At 56.8% G+C, this 14,818-nt stretch overlaps 1 protein-coding gene across 2 annotated transcripts in view; it reads right to left on the bottom strand.

Annotated features, from left to right (window-relative positions):
- Positions 1-14,818, bottom strand: part of MAPK8IP2 (mitogen-activated protein kinase 8 interacting protein 2) — a 92,280-nt gene that overhangs the window by 20,963 nt on the left and 56,499 nt on the right. For both annotated transcript variants that reach the window (XM_074984255.1, XM_074984256.1), the window contains 2 exons: positions 11,323-11,398; positions 9,386-9,558 (listed from right to left, as the gene is read on the bottom strand). In XM_074984255.1, coding sequence (XP_074840356.1) covers positions 9,386-9,558; positions 11,323-11,398 — 249 coding nt within the window. The remainder of the gene's footprint in view (positions 1-9,385; positions 9,559-11,322; positions 11,399-14,818) is intronic.

The following is a 14,818-nucleotide window of genomic DNA, read 5'->3' as shown; positions in this document are numbered from 1 at the left end:
GCACAGTTTTATACAGAACACAATGTGATTTGAAATCCTCCGGGAAGAGAGGCCTTCCCCTTTCGACCTGGGAGCGAGAGACACAGAAGCCTGCCCATTTTCTGGAAGGGCTTAGTGCTGTCTTTGTAAAAGGCCAACACCCTCCTCACATCTAGGAGATGCAGGCGCGCCTCCTTGCTGGAGCTGTGAGGCTTCGGGTAAAACGAGGGTAATACTATTGGTTCGTTAATGTGGAACTCCGAGGAAACTTTCGGAACAAAGGCTGGGTGTAACCATAAGATCACCACCTCTTTTGAGAATACTGTGCAGGGTGTCGTTGCCACCACTGCTGCGAGCTCGCTCACCCTGAGGGCTGACGTAATCGCAAGAAGGAAGGTCGTTTTCATGGTAAGTAGTCGGAGGGGTACTGTGGCTAATGGTTCAAAGGGTGGTCCCGATAGCGTGTGGAGTACCGAGTCCACACTCCATGACGGTGGTAGCGGTTTTCAAGGAGGGTACAGGTTTACCAGCCCCTTCAGGAACCTTGTGATGATAGGATGGACGAATACGGTGGGCCCTTCCTCTTTGTGCCAAAAAGCTGATATAGCTGCAAGGTGGGCCTTTAGCGAGGATAGAGAGAGCCCATCTCGTTTGAGGTCCAGCAGGTATTCCAGAATTACAGTTATAGGGACGTCAAGAGGAGCTAACTGTTTGGCAGAGCACCAGGCGCTAAATCGTGTCCATTTCTGTTCATAAGTCCTCCTGGTGGAGGTCCTTCGGCTACACTCTAAGACTTGTCTTACTCCCTCCGTACACGTGCTCTCTAAGGCGCTGAGCCATGGATTAACCATGCTTGTAAGCGGAGTCCCTGAGGGAGCGGGTGCACTATGGACCCCTGAGCCTGCGTGAGTAAGTCCGGCGCTACCGGTAGGGGGAGTGGTGGATGATCTGACATGTGCAGAAGCAAGGGAAACCATTGTTGTCGGTCCCAGGTTGGAACTATGAGTATCATGCGAGCTCTCTCCCTTCTGGCTTTCTGCAGAACCTTGTGGATAAGTGTTGTGGGGGGAAACGCGTAGAGTAGAGGGCCCTTCCATGAGCTCATGAAGGCGTCCCCCAGGGACCCCCGCCCTATTCCTGCTCTGGAGCAGTACTGAGGGCGTTTCTTGTTGCGTTGGGTGGCAAACAAATCAACTTGGGGAAACCCGCAGGTGCGAAATAGGCATCGTAGCAGGTCAGAACGGATCTGCCACTCGTGCTTGAGTGCAAAGTGCCTGCTCAGCTGATCTGCCTTCACGTCGTGGGCACCCGGCAAGTACGAGGCTTTCAACGTTATGTTGTTGGCAATGCACCAGTTCCACAATCGGACTGCTTCTGCGCATAGCGCACGGGACCGTGCCCCTCCTTGTCGATTGATGTAAAACATGGGGGAGGTATTGTCGGTATTGATCCCGACTACTTTGCCGTGCAGGTATTTCCGAAAATGTCTGCACGCATTGAACATTGCTCTGAGCTCCAGTATGTTTATGTGCAATGTCTGTTCCGCGGGGGACCATAGCCCTTGCGTCACCTTGCTGTCAATGTGCGCTCCCCATCCTATGTGGGAGGCGTCGGTTGTAAGAAAAATAGAAATTTGCTGTTGGTGGAAGGGTACTCCCACTAGCAGGTTCTTGGGATCTGCCCACCACGCAAGCGACTTCCGTACCTCCGTCGTGTGCGATACTACCCTGTGAACGATATGGGCTGCTGGTCTGTAAATGCTCGCCAGCCAATGCTGCAGGCTTCGCATGTGTAACCTGGCATTCTGTACCACAAACGTGGCGGCCACCATGTGCCCCAACAGTTGCAGGCATGTTAGGATCGGCACCGCGGGGCTGTACATCATGACTTGTACCAAGGATCTGATGGTCTGGAAGCGGGCGTCGGGCAGGTATACTCTTGATGCGATAGAGTTTATGTGCGCCCCTATGAACTCTATATCTTGCGTGGGTTCAGTCTTTGACTTTGCGAGGTTGATAACTAGGCCCAGCAAAGTAAACGAGTTCGCGGTGACACATATCATGCGTAGGACCTCTGCCTTTGAGGCCCCTTTCAGTAGGCAGTCGTCCAGATATGGAAAAATAAACACGCCCTGCCTGTGCAGGTAAGCTGATACCACTGCCAGGGTTTTGGTAAAGACTCTGGGTGCCGAGGATAGGCCGAACAGAAGAACCCTGTATTGGAAATGCTGCCTGCCAACCGTGAAGCGGAGGAAGCGTCTGTGTGCCGGATGGATTGTTATATGAAAGTAAGCGTCTTGTAAGTCGAGGGCTGCAAACCAGTCTCCATCGTTCAGTGCCGTAAGTATGGAGGCAACTGTAATCATCCGGAAGCGCTGCTCGCGCAAGTATCGGTTTAGGCCCCGTAGGTCCAAAATCGGCCTCCAGCCTCCTGTTTTCCTCTCTGTTAGGAAGTATTGTGAGTAAAAACCTTTTCCTTGGAATTGTTCCGGTACTCTTTCTACCGCCCCTATGAACATGAGGTGATCTACCTCCTGCTTCAGCCTCGCCTCGTGAGAAGGGTCCCTGAGAAGAGGCCGGGTGGGAGGTTTCGTCAGTGGTAGTGACTGGAAGGGGATCGTGTAACCCGTGGCTATAACTTCCAGCACCCATTTGTCTGTTGTGATGTTTTGCCATTGGGAGTAGAACAGTTTGAGGTGATGATGGAACATGAGGTGAGAGTGGCATTGAGCAATGGTGTTGATAGTGCAGTCCTTGACATACCCATCAAACTTGCTGCCTCTGGGCTTGCCCCGAGGTTGTGCGACTTTGTTGAGAACATCGCCTGGGGGCCCTGTACTGTTGCTGCTGTTGATGGCGCCCTTGGTCATAGCCTCGCTGATATTGTGCGCGTTGTGGTTGGTAAGCGTAGCGCCTTTGCTGAGGATAGAACTTCTTTTTCTTGTACGGAGGAGCGTAGATACCTAAGTTCTTAAGTGTGGCCCTCGAATCTTTGCTAGAGTGGAGGACTGAGTCGGTTGATTGTGCAAACAGCTTTTGCTTGTCGAAGGGAAGATCTACGATCTTCGCCTGTAGATCTCTGGGGATACCAGACGTCTGGAGCCAGGATTCCCTACGCATTACCACTGCTGCGGCTGTTGAGCGTGCCGCTGTGTCTGCCACGTCCAGGGCAATCTGAACTCCTGTTCGCGAGGCCGCGTAGCCCTCCTGGACGATCGCCTTTAACACTGGCTTCTTGTCCTCCAGGAGGGAATCCATGAGAGAGGTAAGTCTAGAGTAATTGTCAAAGTTATGGTTTGATAAATGTGCCGTGTAGTTTGCCATTCTCAGTAATAACGTAGAGGAGGAGTAGACCTTTCTGCCAAACAGTTCTAATTTCTTAGCATCTTTATCTGACCCCCCTGATTTATACTGAGGCGTCTTTGACCTCTGTTGGGACGATTCGACCACCAAAGAATTGGGCTGTGGGTGGCTAAAGAGGAATTCCATGCCCTTGGCTGGGACGAAGTATTTCTTATCTGCCCTTTTATTCGTAGGCGGGATGGAGGCTGGAGTCTGCCACATGTTAGTGGCTGATTCCATAATGGCTTCGTCCAGTGGGATAGCAATTTTAGATGAAGCCGGAGGTCTCACATTTTTCAGGAGTTTATGATGCTTCTCCTGCACCTCTGCTATTTGAACGTCCTGCGCGTATGCTACTCTTTTGAACAGCTCTTGGAATTGTTTAAGGTCATCTGGAGGGGAGATGTCCCCGGGGACAACTGCCTCATCTGGGGAGGACGAGGAGGAGCCGCTAGGATAAACCTCCCCCAACTCCTCTGGTTCCTGAGTTCGCTGGTATGTTTGCTCCTTCGTGGGCTGTGAAGGAAAGTCTTGGGACTCTGGACCTATTTCCCCCTGGGACAGCTGCGTTCCTCTCCCAGAGCGAGAGTATATACAGGGGTGTTGGTGAGGAGTTGGTGGGGATCTGCCCCTGGATCTAGATCTCCGATGTCGGTGTTCAGTATGATGAGGACGGCCATAACAACACGGACACGGGCCCGGTGATGGAGACCTGGACCACGATCGGAGAGTGTACCCATGATGTCTGGGAGAGCGGGATCTCCGTGACGACACTGATAATGGCGAAGCTGGTTTGTGACAGTACTCATAGGGATCCATGCCCAAAAAGGGTGAAGGTGGCCTGAGCCAAGGCGAAGGTGGTTGCAGGAACGGAGAGGGGGGTCTGAAATAGGCCGGTGGAGTTGCCACCCAGCGATGTGGCATGTGTATCTTGGGGGGGGGACTGGGTGATAATGGCATCGCAGCCATGTCCGGAGATGGACTGAGGTGCCAGGTTTTGGCCCTAGCTTTCCCCAGCCCCTGCAGGGTGGGTGCTGCCCCCTCCTGTGCCGGGGATCTCGGCCCCGCTGTCGGTGCCGCGCTTGGTGCTGTCATATGCGGTGCTGTGCGGGTAGCTTCCTCTGGTGCCGCTGGGCCCCGTGCTGGGTGCCCTTGCGCCATCGGCACCGTGAGAACCGGTGCCGCGTGAGGCGGGGCCACCGATTCCGGTGCTTGCCGCACTGGCGCCCGCAGCGCCCTCAGAGCCAACTGTTGAATAGTTGGAGGGCTGGCCCCAGCCACGTGCGCAACCGCGCTGCCGCTTTCATCAGCCCGCGGTTCAGGGCTCTGCGTTCCGCTTGTCCTGCTCGCTGAAACTGCCGGCAAGGATCGAGCCGGGGAAAGTTTCTTCTTCTTTTGCACAGAGGGGGTCAAAGAAGGCGCCTTCCTTTTATGCGACCCAGAGGGCCCTTCTGTGTGAGGCTTCTCTGGTGGCTCATGCTGAAGAGCCTTATCAAACAAGATCATTTTGAGCCTCATCTCTATGTCCTTCCTGGCCCTGTCTGTAAGCTTAGCGCAGTGCGAACACTTCTGGGTAACATGGGACGCCGCCAGGCAACGAGTGCACTTAACTATGCCCATCAGAGGCCGGCATAGCCTCGCGGCATGACTCACACTTCTTAAACCCCGAGGAAGACATCACAGTGAGTCTTTAGTGTTAATAGGGTACTTAGCCGCTAATCACTGTGTTCTTCAAACAAATAACATTTACGGCCTTCAGGGTAGCGGACGGCTTAACCAGCCTTCTTTGTCCGTTCTTCTCCCCTCCGTTCCTCTTCTATCTTACTATTTTATTATTTATTTATTTTTTTTTCACTTTTTTTTTTTGCTGCTGCTTTTTTTTTTTGTATAATAGTAAAAAACAATGAGCTAACAAGTAGAATTAACTGTCTTATCTGTCTCAGGCGTTAGAGCCAGAACGGATTCCATCTGCAGCTGTTGGCGGTTGAGAAGGAACTGGCAGGGACCAGATCGTGCACATGACCGAGGGTGCACGAGGGAGCGGCGCACATCGGCGCATGCGCGATCCTGAGGAAACTGCTAGAAGAATTCCAATCTGCGGCGCTGGGGCGAGCCCGACACCTACTGTGGAGCACCCACGGGGACCACTCGAAGAAGAACTAGATGCACACAAATCCATGGGTCTGATTTTAATGCATCCAAGGTACTGAGGGAATTGGCAGAGGTCATTGCTGAACCTTTGGCCATTATCTCTGAAGACTCTTGGAGATCGGGAGAGATCCCAGATGACTGGAAAAAGGCAAACGTAGTGCCCATCTTTAAAAAAGGAAAGAAGGACAATCCAGGGAACTATAGACTGGTCAGCCTTACCTCAGTCCCTGGGAAAATAATGGAGGGAATCCTAAAGGAATCCATTTTGGAGCACTTGGAAGAGGGAAAGTGATCAAAAGTAGCCAACATGGATTCACCAGAGGCAAGTCCTGCCTGACCAATCTGATTAGCTTCTGTTACGAGGTAACAAGCTCTGTTGACATGGGGAAGTCAGTGGATGTGATATAACTTGACTTCAGTAAGGATTTTGATACAGTCTCCCACAATATTCTTGACCATAAGTTAAGGAAGTATGGATTGGATCCATGGACTATAAGATGGATAGAAAGCTGGCTTGACAGTCAGGCCCAAAGGGTAGTGGTTAATGGCTCAATATCTGGATGTTGGTCTGTTTCAAGCGGAGTGCCCCAAGACTTGGTTCTGGGGCTGGTGTTGTTCAACATCTTTATTAATGATTTGGATAAGGGACCGGATTGCACCCTCAGCAAGTTTGCAGATGACACAAAACTAGGGGGAGAGGCAGATGCGTTGGAGGGTAGAGAGAGAATCCAGAGTGACCTGGATAAATTGGAGGACTGGGCCAAAAGAAATCTGATGTTGTTCAACAAGGAGAAGTGTAGAGTCCTGCACCTGGGGCGGAAGAATCCCAAGCATTGTTATAGGCTGGGGACCGACTGGCTCAGCAGCAGTACAATGGAAAGGGACCTAGGGGTTATGGTGGATGAAAGGCTGGATATGAGTATACAGTGGGCCCTTGTAGCCAAGAAGGCTAATGGCATACTGGGGTGCATTAGGATGACCATTTTGAGCAGATCTAGAGTTGTTGTTCCTCTCTATTTGGCACTGGTGAGGCCACATCTTGAGTACTGTGTCCAGTTTTGGGCCCCCCAGTATAGAAAGGATGTGGATTTGCCAGAGCAGGTTCAGCAGAGGGCAACAAAAATGATTAAGGGGCTGGAGCACAAGACCTATGAGGAGAGGCTGAGGGATTTGGGCTTGTTTAGTTTACAGAAGAGAAGACTTAGAAGTGATTTAATAGCAGCCTTCAACTTCCTGAAGGGGAGCTCTAAAGAGGAGGGTGAGAAACTGTTCTCAGTGGTGTCAGATGGTAGAAGAAGGAGCAATGGGCTGAAGTTACAGAAGGAGAGGAGCAGGTTAGATATTAGGAAAAACTACCTCACCAGGCGGGTGGTGAAGCACTGGAAAGTGTTACCTAGAGAGTTGGTGGATTCTCCATCCCTCGAGGTTTTTAAGTCGTGGCTGGACAAGGTCCTGGCTGGGACGACTTAGTGGGGATTGACCCTGCTTGAAGCAGGGGGCTGGACTAGATGACCTCCTGCGGTCCCTTCCAGCCCTACGATTCTATGATTCTACGATTAAGACAGGAAGTGGACTTCTGAGCTGCTGCCTTGCACTGATCCCTGCAGATCTAAGAGGGACGTGATGCAATCTCAGAGAATCAGAGAATCCTAGGGCTGGAAGGGATCTCAGGAGGTCATTGAGTCCAGCTCCTCTGCCTGAAGAGAACCAACTCCAACTAAATCATCCCAGCCAGGACTTTGTCATGTCAGGACTTAAAATCTCTAGGGATGGAGATTCCACCAACTCTCTAGGTAACACATTCTGTTGCTTCACCACCCTCCTGGTAAAACAGATTTTCCTTATCCCCAACCTACATTTCCACCACTGCAACTTCAGTCCATTGCTCCTTGTTCTGCCATCTGTCACCACTGAGAACAGCCTCTCTCCATCCTCTTTAGAGCTCCCTTCAGGAAGTTGAAGGTTGCTGTCAAATCGCCCCTCAGTCTTCTCTTCTGCAAACTAAATAAGAAAGTGCTTGAGCTTTGCCTCCCTTGATTTCTGAGTTCTGACCTTGCAGGCCCTACAGCTGTGGCTCTTGTCTCTGATACAAGCATTTGAAGCAGTGGCATGGTGGGCTGGGCACGGTGCTGCACAAGCAGCAGGGCATGCATCTAGGAGGCTCACGTATTGCTGAGTCCAGGCACCCAGAGAACACTAGGAAAGAAAAAACAGGGACAAGAACAGACACTGAGCTTCCTGCCCTGGGCTGGGAGCAGACAGAGCACGCTGGTGCTGCCCTGACAGGCACTGCGGTAGAATAGACCTGTGTCTTGGGCCCACTGGATGGACACACCTAAGGTGCAATGGGTATGTGAAATCACTGGGAAGAAACCTGAGGTCTCCCCAACCCTTTGCCCAGGCCAGGGGGTCTGATTCACGCTTCTACTTTCCCTGCTCCTCAACACCCAGGCTCCTGCACAGCCCAGCTGGGCTCCCCTGCCCCTCTGAGATGTGACTGGATTTGAATTAAAGATGAGAACCGTTTCTGTGACCACTCTATTACGTTTGCACCATCTTGTGCCAGGCAGGCCAAGGGAGGTGTCTAACGAACGCTGGTGATTCGCTGAATCTGTTTGTGCTGCTTATACATCTGTGCCATGTTTGGATGTGAAGTCCTAGATATTGGGTCTAGACCTATCTTGGGAACGTTTTTGTGCCAAGGATCACAGTGGAAGGCATGGTCACCTCCCCACTCAGGTGACACGGGCTGAACAAAGAAACAAAGACTCAGACTTCAAGAATTTGATGTCCCCTGGGAAGCGGCCGATGGCAGAGCGCCCCAACAGGCCACCTGATCAGGTGATCCTCCACTGCCTGTATAAAGAAGAAAGGGTTTTTCCCTCCACGGGGCAAGTCTATAAAGATGTCCCTGGACGTGGCCGACTTGGTCTTCAGAGCTAGGCCTGCCTGGACTGGGGACCCATCCCTAAGGGGATGTATTTCCAGAGACATTCAAAACAGCAGCTTATACCATTGGCTGCTTCCTGCACCAGTTGCTTTACCTGATGTTTGTAATTTATCACTAAGTTCTTCTCTCTCACCCCTGCCCTTTCATTCTTTACTAATGAACCTTCGGAGTTTAGATTCTAAAGGACCAGCCCAGTGCGCTGTTTCTGGGTAAGATCTAAACATATATTGACCTGGGGGTGCGGCTGGTCCCTTTGGGGGCTGAAAGAATCTGTGTGGAGTTGGTGAAATAGGTTTTAATAGCCTCTCACAGGGGTAAGGAGGATGGCTGGTTTGGGCATTAGCAGCAGCTGGAGAATCTGGGGGTTTGCTTGTGTGGCTTCTGGCTGGCCAGTGGGGCTGGCAGAGGGACTTTTGTGGCTGGCTTGGTTAGCCGTAGCAATAAGGAATCTCCAGTTTTAACCACTTTGCCCAGAGTTGGTTCTCTCAGCTGTGCCCAGAACCCCCTGACATACTACACCCTCCCTGACGCTGCGTGTTTGGGACATCCCATTTGGATTCGCACCCTCGGCCGCGTGCTGCTGGACTGCACTCAGCCCCGGCTCTCAGGACCCCAGCAGCTGTGGCTTGCTCTAGCTCTGCTCCTGGCTGGCTGCTCTGAGCCATGCTGGGCTGGGGTGAATGGGGGTTCCTGGTGGCTTTCTCAGTGATCACACGGGAAGCCCTCAGGGGGCAGGATGGGGCCAACACTGATGTCTCGGGGGAGGGCTGGGGGTTGGCGTGGGGACCCCTCCCTCCCCATTGGCAGCAGACTGCTCCTGGTCAGCTGCCAGCCACTCAGACACCGACAAAGCCAGCTGGGTCCTGCCCAGGCAGCTGTGCTGAGCGGCTGAACCCTGGCCCAGCACCAAGGAGCTCAGGACTCCAGCATCACAGGCAGGGAGGTGGGGAGGGGCGGTGCCTACCTGTGCCCTCCTTGGCTTGGCTCACCACCTCGTGGGCATAGAAGGCTGGGAAGATGCCTCGCTCGCCAGTCCGCATGTTGTAGCCTCGGTACCAGTAATCATCCTCCTCCAGCTCCACCAGGATGGGGTCGTCCACATCCAGCTCCAACTCATCCTCGTGGCGAGGGATGAACCTGCTCACAGGGCAGGCAGTGCCAGGGGGGTTGGGGTGGGGAGGAGCCAGGGACAGAGGGGCGTTGGGGTGGGGAGGAGCCAGGGACGGAGCGGGGGTTGGGGTGGGGAGGAGCCAGGGATGGAGGGGGGTTGGGGTGGGGAGGAGCCAGGGACGGAGGGGCGATGGGGTGGGGAGCAGCCAGGGACGGAGAGGGGGGTTGGGGTGGGGAGGAGCCAGGGACGGAGGGGCGATGGGGTGGGGAGCAGCCAGGGACGGAGAGGGGGGTTGGGGTGGGGAGGAGCCAGGGACGGAGGGGGGTTGGGGTGGGGAGGAGCCAGGGACGGAGGGGGGTTGAGGCAGAGGGGCCGGGGAAGTGGGAGAGACAGAGAGTCGGCGATGAAGATGCTGGTTAGGGTGCTCTTGCATGCGGAAGCGAGGCGCTGTGCCCTGTGTCAGGTGACTGGACTTTGATGTTGGGTATGGACACCATTTATGTGTCCGTTGTATCTCCTGGCCCCACAGTGTGCCGGGGCCCATGTGAGGTGTCTAAGGAAAGCTGAGGGTGCCCCAAGTCTGTGCATGTCGGTAGCGTTACAGCCTATCGCTCTGTAACTGTGTAAGAACGTTCAGCGCCCAGGATGCACAATGGGGTCCAGGTTGGTGGCCTTGACTGAGACAAAGAAACAGACCCATGGCAGGAATGTGAGACTGCCACCTGCAACTCCTCCAATGGCACTTTGCCACAGCAGCCCACCGGGGCAGGCGGGGCAGACTCTGCAGTGCCTGGTGGGAAGGGAAAGGGCCTGGTCCCTGGGCAAGATACAATCAGGCAGTCGACCTAGCAGTGTCCATCTTGGGGGAAAGTCTTTTGCTCCTGTTCCTGCTTCCAAGGGTCCATGTCCCAGCACGCTGACCCCAGCCGGTCGGTTCTACGGTTTTCCAGTAACTAAAGCTCTGCGACTTGGAATCACACCCCGTACGGGGTGGCCTTTCACAGGCTTTAAGAATCAACCCAGAACACTGCTGGCTGCGTCAGCAGCTGCAACGGATATATGTAAAGTATCGCTTTAACCATTCTTCTCTCTCGCCCGCCTCTTTCTTTTTTGTTAACAAACCTTTAGATGTTAAGGTCTGAAGGGCTGGGCTTTTGCATGGTGATTTTGGGTAAGACCGAGTGTATATTGACCAGGCACTGGGGCTGGACCCTCTGGGGCCCAGAAGAATCTGTGTGGAGTTGCTGAAATAGGTTTTTAAGAACCACTCCCCCAAGTTTGGGGGTTGCTGCTCTGGGCTGGTACAGCAGCTGGGCAGTCTGGGGATTTGCTGGTGTGGCTCTGGCTGGCCAGTGGGGCTGGCAGAGGTGCTGTGGGGGCTGGTTGGATTGGCCTCAGTGAGAAGGAAATCCCAGCCTGGGGCTGTGAGTGGCCCAGATTTAAGCAAAGATCCCCTGGGTTGATTCCTCTAGCTGTGCCCAGAAACCCCCTCACATTACACCCCTTTCCTGGCAGCCCTCCCAGGCAGGGCAATCGGAAGCACTCTGAGGACTCCTTGGCACCACCCTATGAATGCGCCTCACAGGAAAAGTGGAAGGGCCCAGCCTGGCACTGCCTCACCCCTGCCTGTGCACAGGGGCTGTGTACTTATCTGTCAGCTGCTCCGACCTGGGGACGAAGCCATTTCCTCCTTCCAGTGCTGGGCAGGCCCTGGCCAATGGCGGGTTCTGGCCATGGCTGCAGGGGCAGAGCTAGAGCTGCCCCAGGGCCCAGCAAGGCGGCACTCTCACCTGAAGACAGCCCGGTGAGTCTGCTCCCGTTCTTCCCCGTTCACCGTGCACGAGAAGAGGCCAAAGGACTCGGTACCTAGGAGCACAGGACAGGTCGCTGCAGCACAGCAGGGGACAGGGACGCAGGAGGTGCCCTCACCCGCCGAGCAAAGGACAAGACCTGAGCCAGTCGGGCCCCCCTCCTCGGAGGAGGAGCACCTGGCCCTGAGCCACTCGGGCCTCGCTTCCCCAAGGTGCGGGGAGCACACCGAGCCCAAGCCAGTCCAGCCTCACGCCCCTGGGGGATGCCCAGCCCTGAGCTACTGAGGCCTCGCTCCTGTGGAGGGACAACCTGCCCTGAGCTAGCAGGGCCTCGCCCTCGGGGGAACATCTGTCCCTGACCCAGACAGGCCTCGCTCCTTACGGGAACACCTGGCCCGCAGCTAGCAGGGCCTCGCCCTCGGGGGAACATCTGTCCTTGAGCCAGACAGGCCTCGCTCCTTACGGGAACACCTGGCCCGCAGCTAGCAGGGCCTCGCCCTCGGGGGAACATCTGTCCTTGAGCCAGACAGGCCTCGCTCCTTACGGGAACACCTGGCCCGCAGGTAGCAGGGCCTCGCCCTCGGGGGAACATCTGTCCTTGACCCAGACAGGCCTCGCTCCTTACGGGAACACCTGCCCTGAGCTAGCAGGGCCTCGCCCTCGGGGGAACATCTGTCCTTGAGCCAGACAGGCCTCGCTCCTTACGGGAACACCTGGCCCGCAGGTAGCAGGGCCTCGCCCTCGGGGGAACATCTGTCCTTGAGCCAGACAGGCCTCGCTCCTTACGGGAACACCTGGCCCGCAGCTAGCAGGGCCTCGCCCTCGGGGGGAACATCTGTCCTTGACCCAGACAGGCCTCGCTCCTTACGGGAACACCTGGCCCGCAGGTAGCAGGGCCTCGCCCTCGGGGGAACATCTGTCCTTGACCCAGACAGGCCTCGCTCCTTACGGGAACACCTGGCCCGCAGCTAGCAGGGCCTCGCCCTCGGGGGAACATCTGTCCTTGACCCAGACAGGCCTCGCTCCTTACGGGAACACCTGGCCCGCAGGTAGCAGGGCCTCGCCCTCGGGGGAACATCTGTCCTTGACCCAGACAGGCCTCGTTCCTTACGGGAACACCTGGCCCGCAGGTAGCAGGGCCTCGCCCTCGGGGGAACATCTGTCCCTGACCCAGACAGGCCTCGCTCCTTACGGGAACACCTGGCCCGCAGCTAGCAGGGCCTCGCCCTCGGGGGAACATCTGTCCTTGACCCAGACAGGCCTCGCTCCTTACGGGAACACCTGGCCTGCAGCTAGCAGGGCCTCGCCCTCGGGGGAACATCTGTCCTTGACCCAGACAGGCCTCGCTCCTTACGGGAACACCTGGCCCGCAGCTAGCAGGGCCTCGCCCTCGGGGGAACATCTGTCCTTGACCCAGACAGGCCTCGCTCCTTACGGGAACACCTGGCCCGCAGCTAGCAGGGCCTCGCCCTTGGGGGAACATCTGTCCTTGACCCAGACAGGCCTCGCTCCTTACGGGAACACCTGGCCCGCAGGTAGCAGGGCCTCGCCCTCGGGGGAACATCTGTCCTTGACCCAGACAGGCCTCGCTCCTTACGGGAACACCTGGCCCGCAGCTAGCAGGGCCTCGCCCTCGGGGGAACATCTGTCCTTGACCCAGACAGGCCTCGCTCCTTACGGGAACACCTGGCCTGCAGGTAGCAGGGCCTCGCCCTCGGGGGAACATCTGTCCTTGACCCAGACAGGCCTCGCTCCTTACGGGAACACCTGGCCCGCAGGTAGCAGGGCCTCGCCCTCGGGGGAACATCTGTCCTTGACCCAGACAGGCCTCGTTCCTTACGGGAACACCTGGCCCGCAGGTAGCAGGGCCTCGCCCTCGGGGGAACATCTGTCCTTGACCCAGACAGGCCTCGCTCCTTACGGGAACACCTGGCCCGCAGCTAGCAGGGCCTCGCCCTCGGGGGAACATCTGTCCTTGACCCAGAGAGGCCTCGCTCCTTACGGGAACACCTGGCCTGCAGCTAGCAGGGCCTCGCCCTCGGGGGAACATCTGTCCTTGACCCAGACAGGCCTCGCTCCTTACGGGAACACCTGGCCTGCAGGTAGCAGGGCCTCGCCCTCGGGGGAACATCTGTCCTTGACCCAGACAGGCCTTGCTCCTTACGGGAACACCTGGCCCGCAGGTAGCAGGGCCTCGCCCTCGGGGGAACATCTGTCCATGACCCAGACAGGCCTCGCTCCTTACGGGAACACCTGGCCTGCAGCTAGCAGGGCCTCGCCCTCGGGGGAACATCTGTCCTTGACCCAGACAGGCCTCGCTCCTTACGGGAACACCTGGCCCGCAGGTAGCAGGGCCTCGCCCTTGGGGGGAACATCTGTCCTTGACCCAGACAGGCCTCGCTCCTTACGGGAACACCTGGCCCGCAGGTAGCAGGGCCTCGCCCTCGGGGGGACATCTGTCCTTGACCCAGACAGGCCTCGCTCCTTACGGGAACACCTGGCCTGCAGGTAGCAGGGCCTCGCCCTCGGGGGGACATCTGTCCTTGACCCAGACAGGCCTCGCTCCTTACGGGAACACCTGGCCTGCAGGTAGCAGGGCCTCGCCCTCGGGGGGACATCTGTCCTTGACCCAGACAGGCCTCGCTCCTTACGGGAACACCTGGCCTGCAGGTAGCAGGGCCTCGCCCTCGGGGGGAACATCTGTCCTTGACCCAGACAGGCCTTGCTCCTTACGGGAACACCTGGCCTGCAGGTAGCAGGGCCTCGCCCTCGGGGGGACATCTGTCCTTGACCCAGACAGGCCTCGCTCCTTACAGGAACACCTGGCCCGCAGGTAGCAGGGCCTCGCCCTCGGGGGAACATCTGTCCATGACCCAGACAGGCCTCGCTCCTTACGGGAACACCTGGCCTGCAGCTAGCAGGGCCTCGCCCTCGGGGGAACATCTGTCCTTGACCCAGACAGGCCTCGCTCCTTACGGGAACACCTGGCCCGCAGCTAGCAGGGCCTCGCCCTCGGGGGAACATCTGTCCTTGAGCCAGACAGGCCTCGCTCCTTACGGGAACACCTGGCCCGCAGCTAGCAGGGCCTCGCCCTCGGGGGAACATCTGTCCTTGAGCCAGACAGGCCTCGCTCCTTACGGGAACACCTGGCCCGCAGCTAGCAGGGCCTCGCCCTCGGGGGAACACCTGTCCTTGAGCCAGACAGGCCTCGCTCCTTACGGGAACACCTGCCCTGAGCTAGCAGGGCCTCGCCCTCGGGGGAACATCTGTCCTTGAGCCAGACAGGCCTCGCTCCTTACGGGAACACCTGGCCCGCAGCTAGCAGGGCCTCGCCCTCGGGGGAACATCTGTCCTTGAGCCAGACAGGCCTCGCTCCTTACGGGAACACCTGGCCCGCAGCTAGCAGGGCCTCGCCCTCGGGGGAACATCTGTCCTTGACCCAGACAGGCCTCGCTCCTTACGGGAACACCTGGCC

Source organism: Carettochelys insculpta, chromosome 1 (assembly GCF_033958435.1).
Source record: "Carettochelys insculpta isolate YL-2023 chromosome 1, ASM3395843v1, whole genome shotgun sequence".
In the NCBI taxonomy this organism is placed as follows: domain Eukaryota; kingdom Metazoa; phylum Chordata; order Testudines; family Carettochelyidae; genus Carettochelys; species Carettochelys insculpta.
Note: the sequence above shows the minus strand (reverse complement) of the source record. Positions and strands in the feature narration are given on the sequence as shown.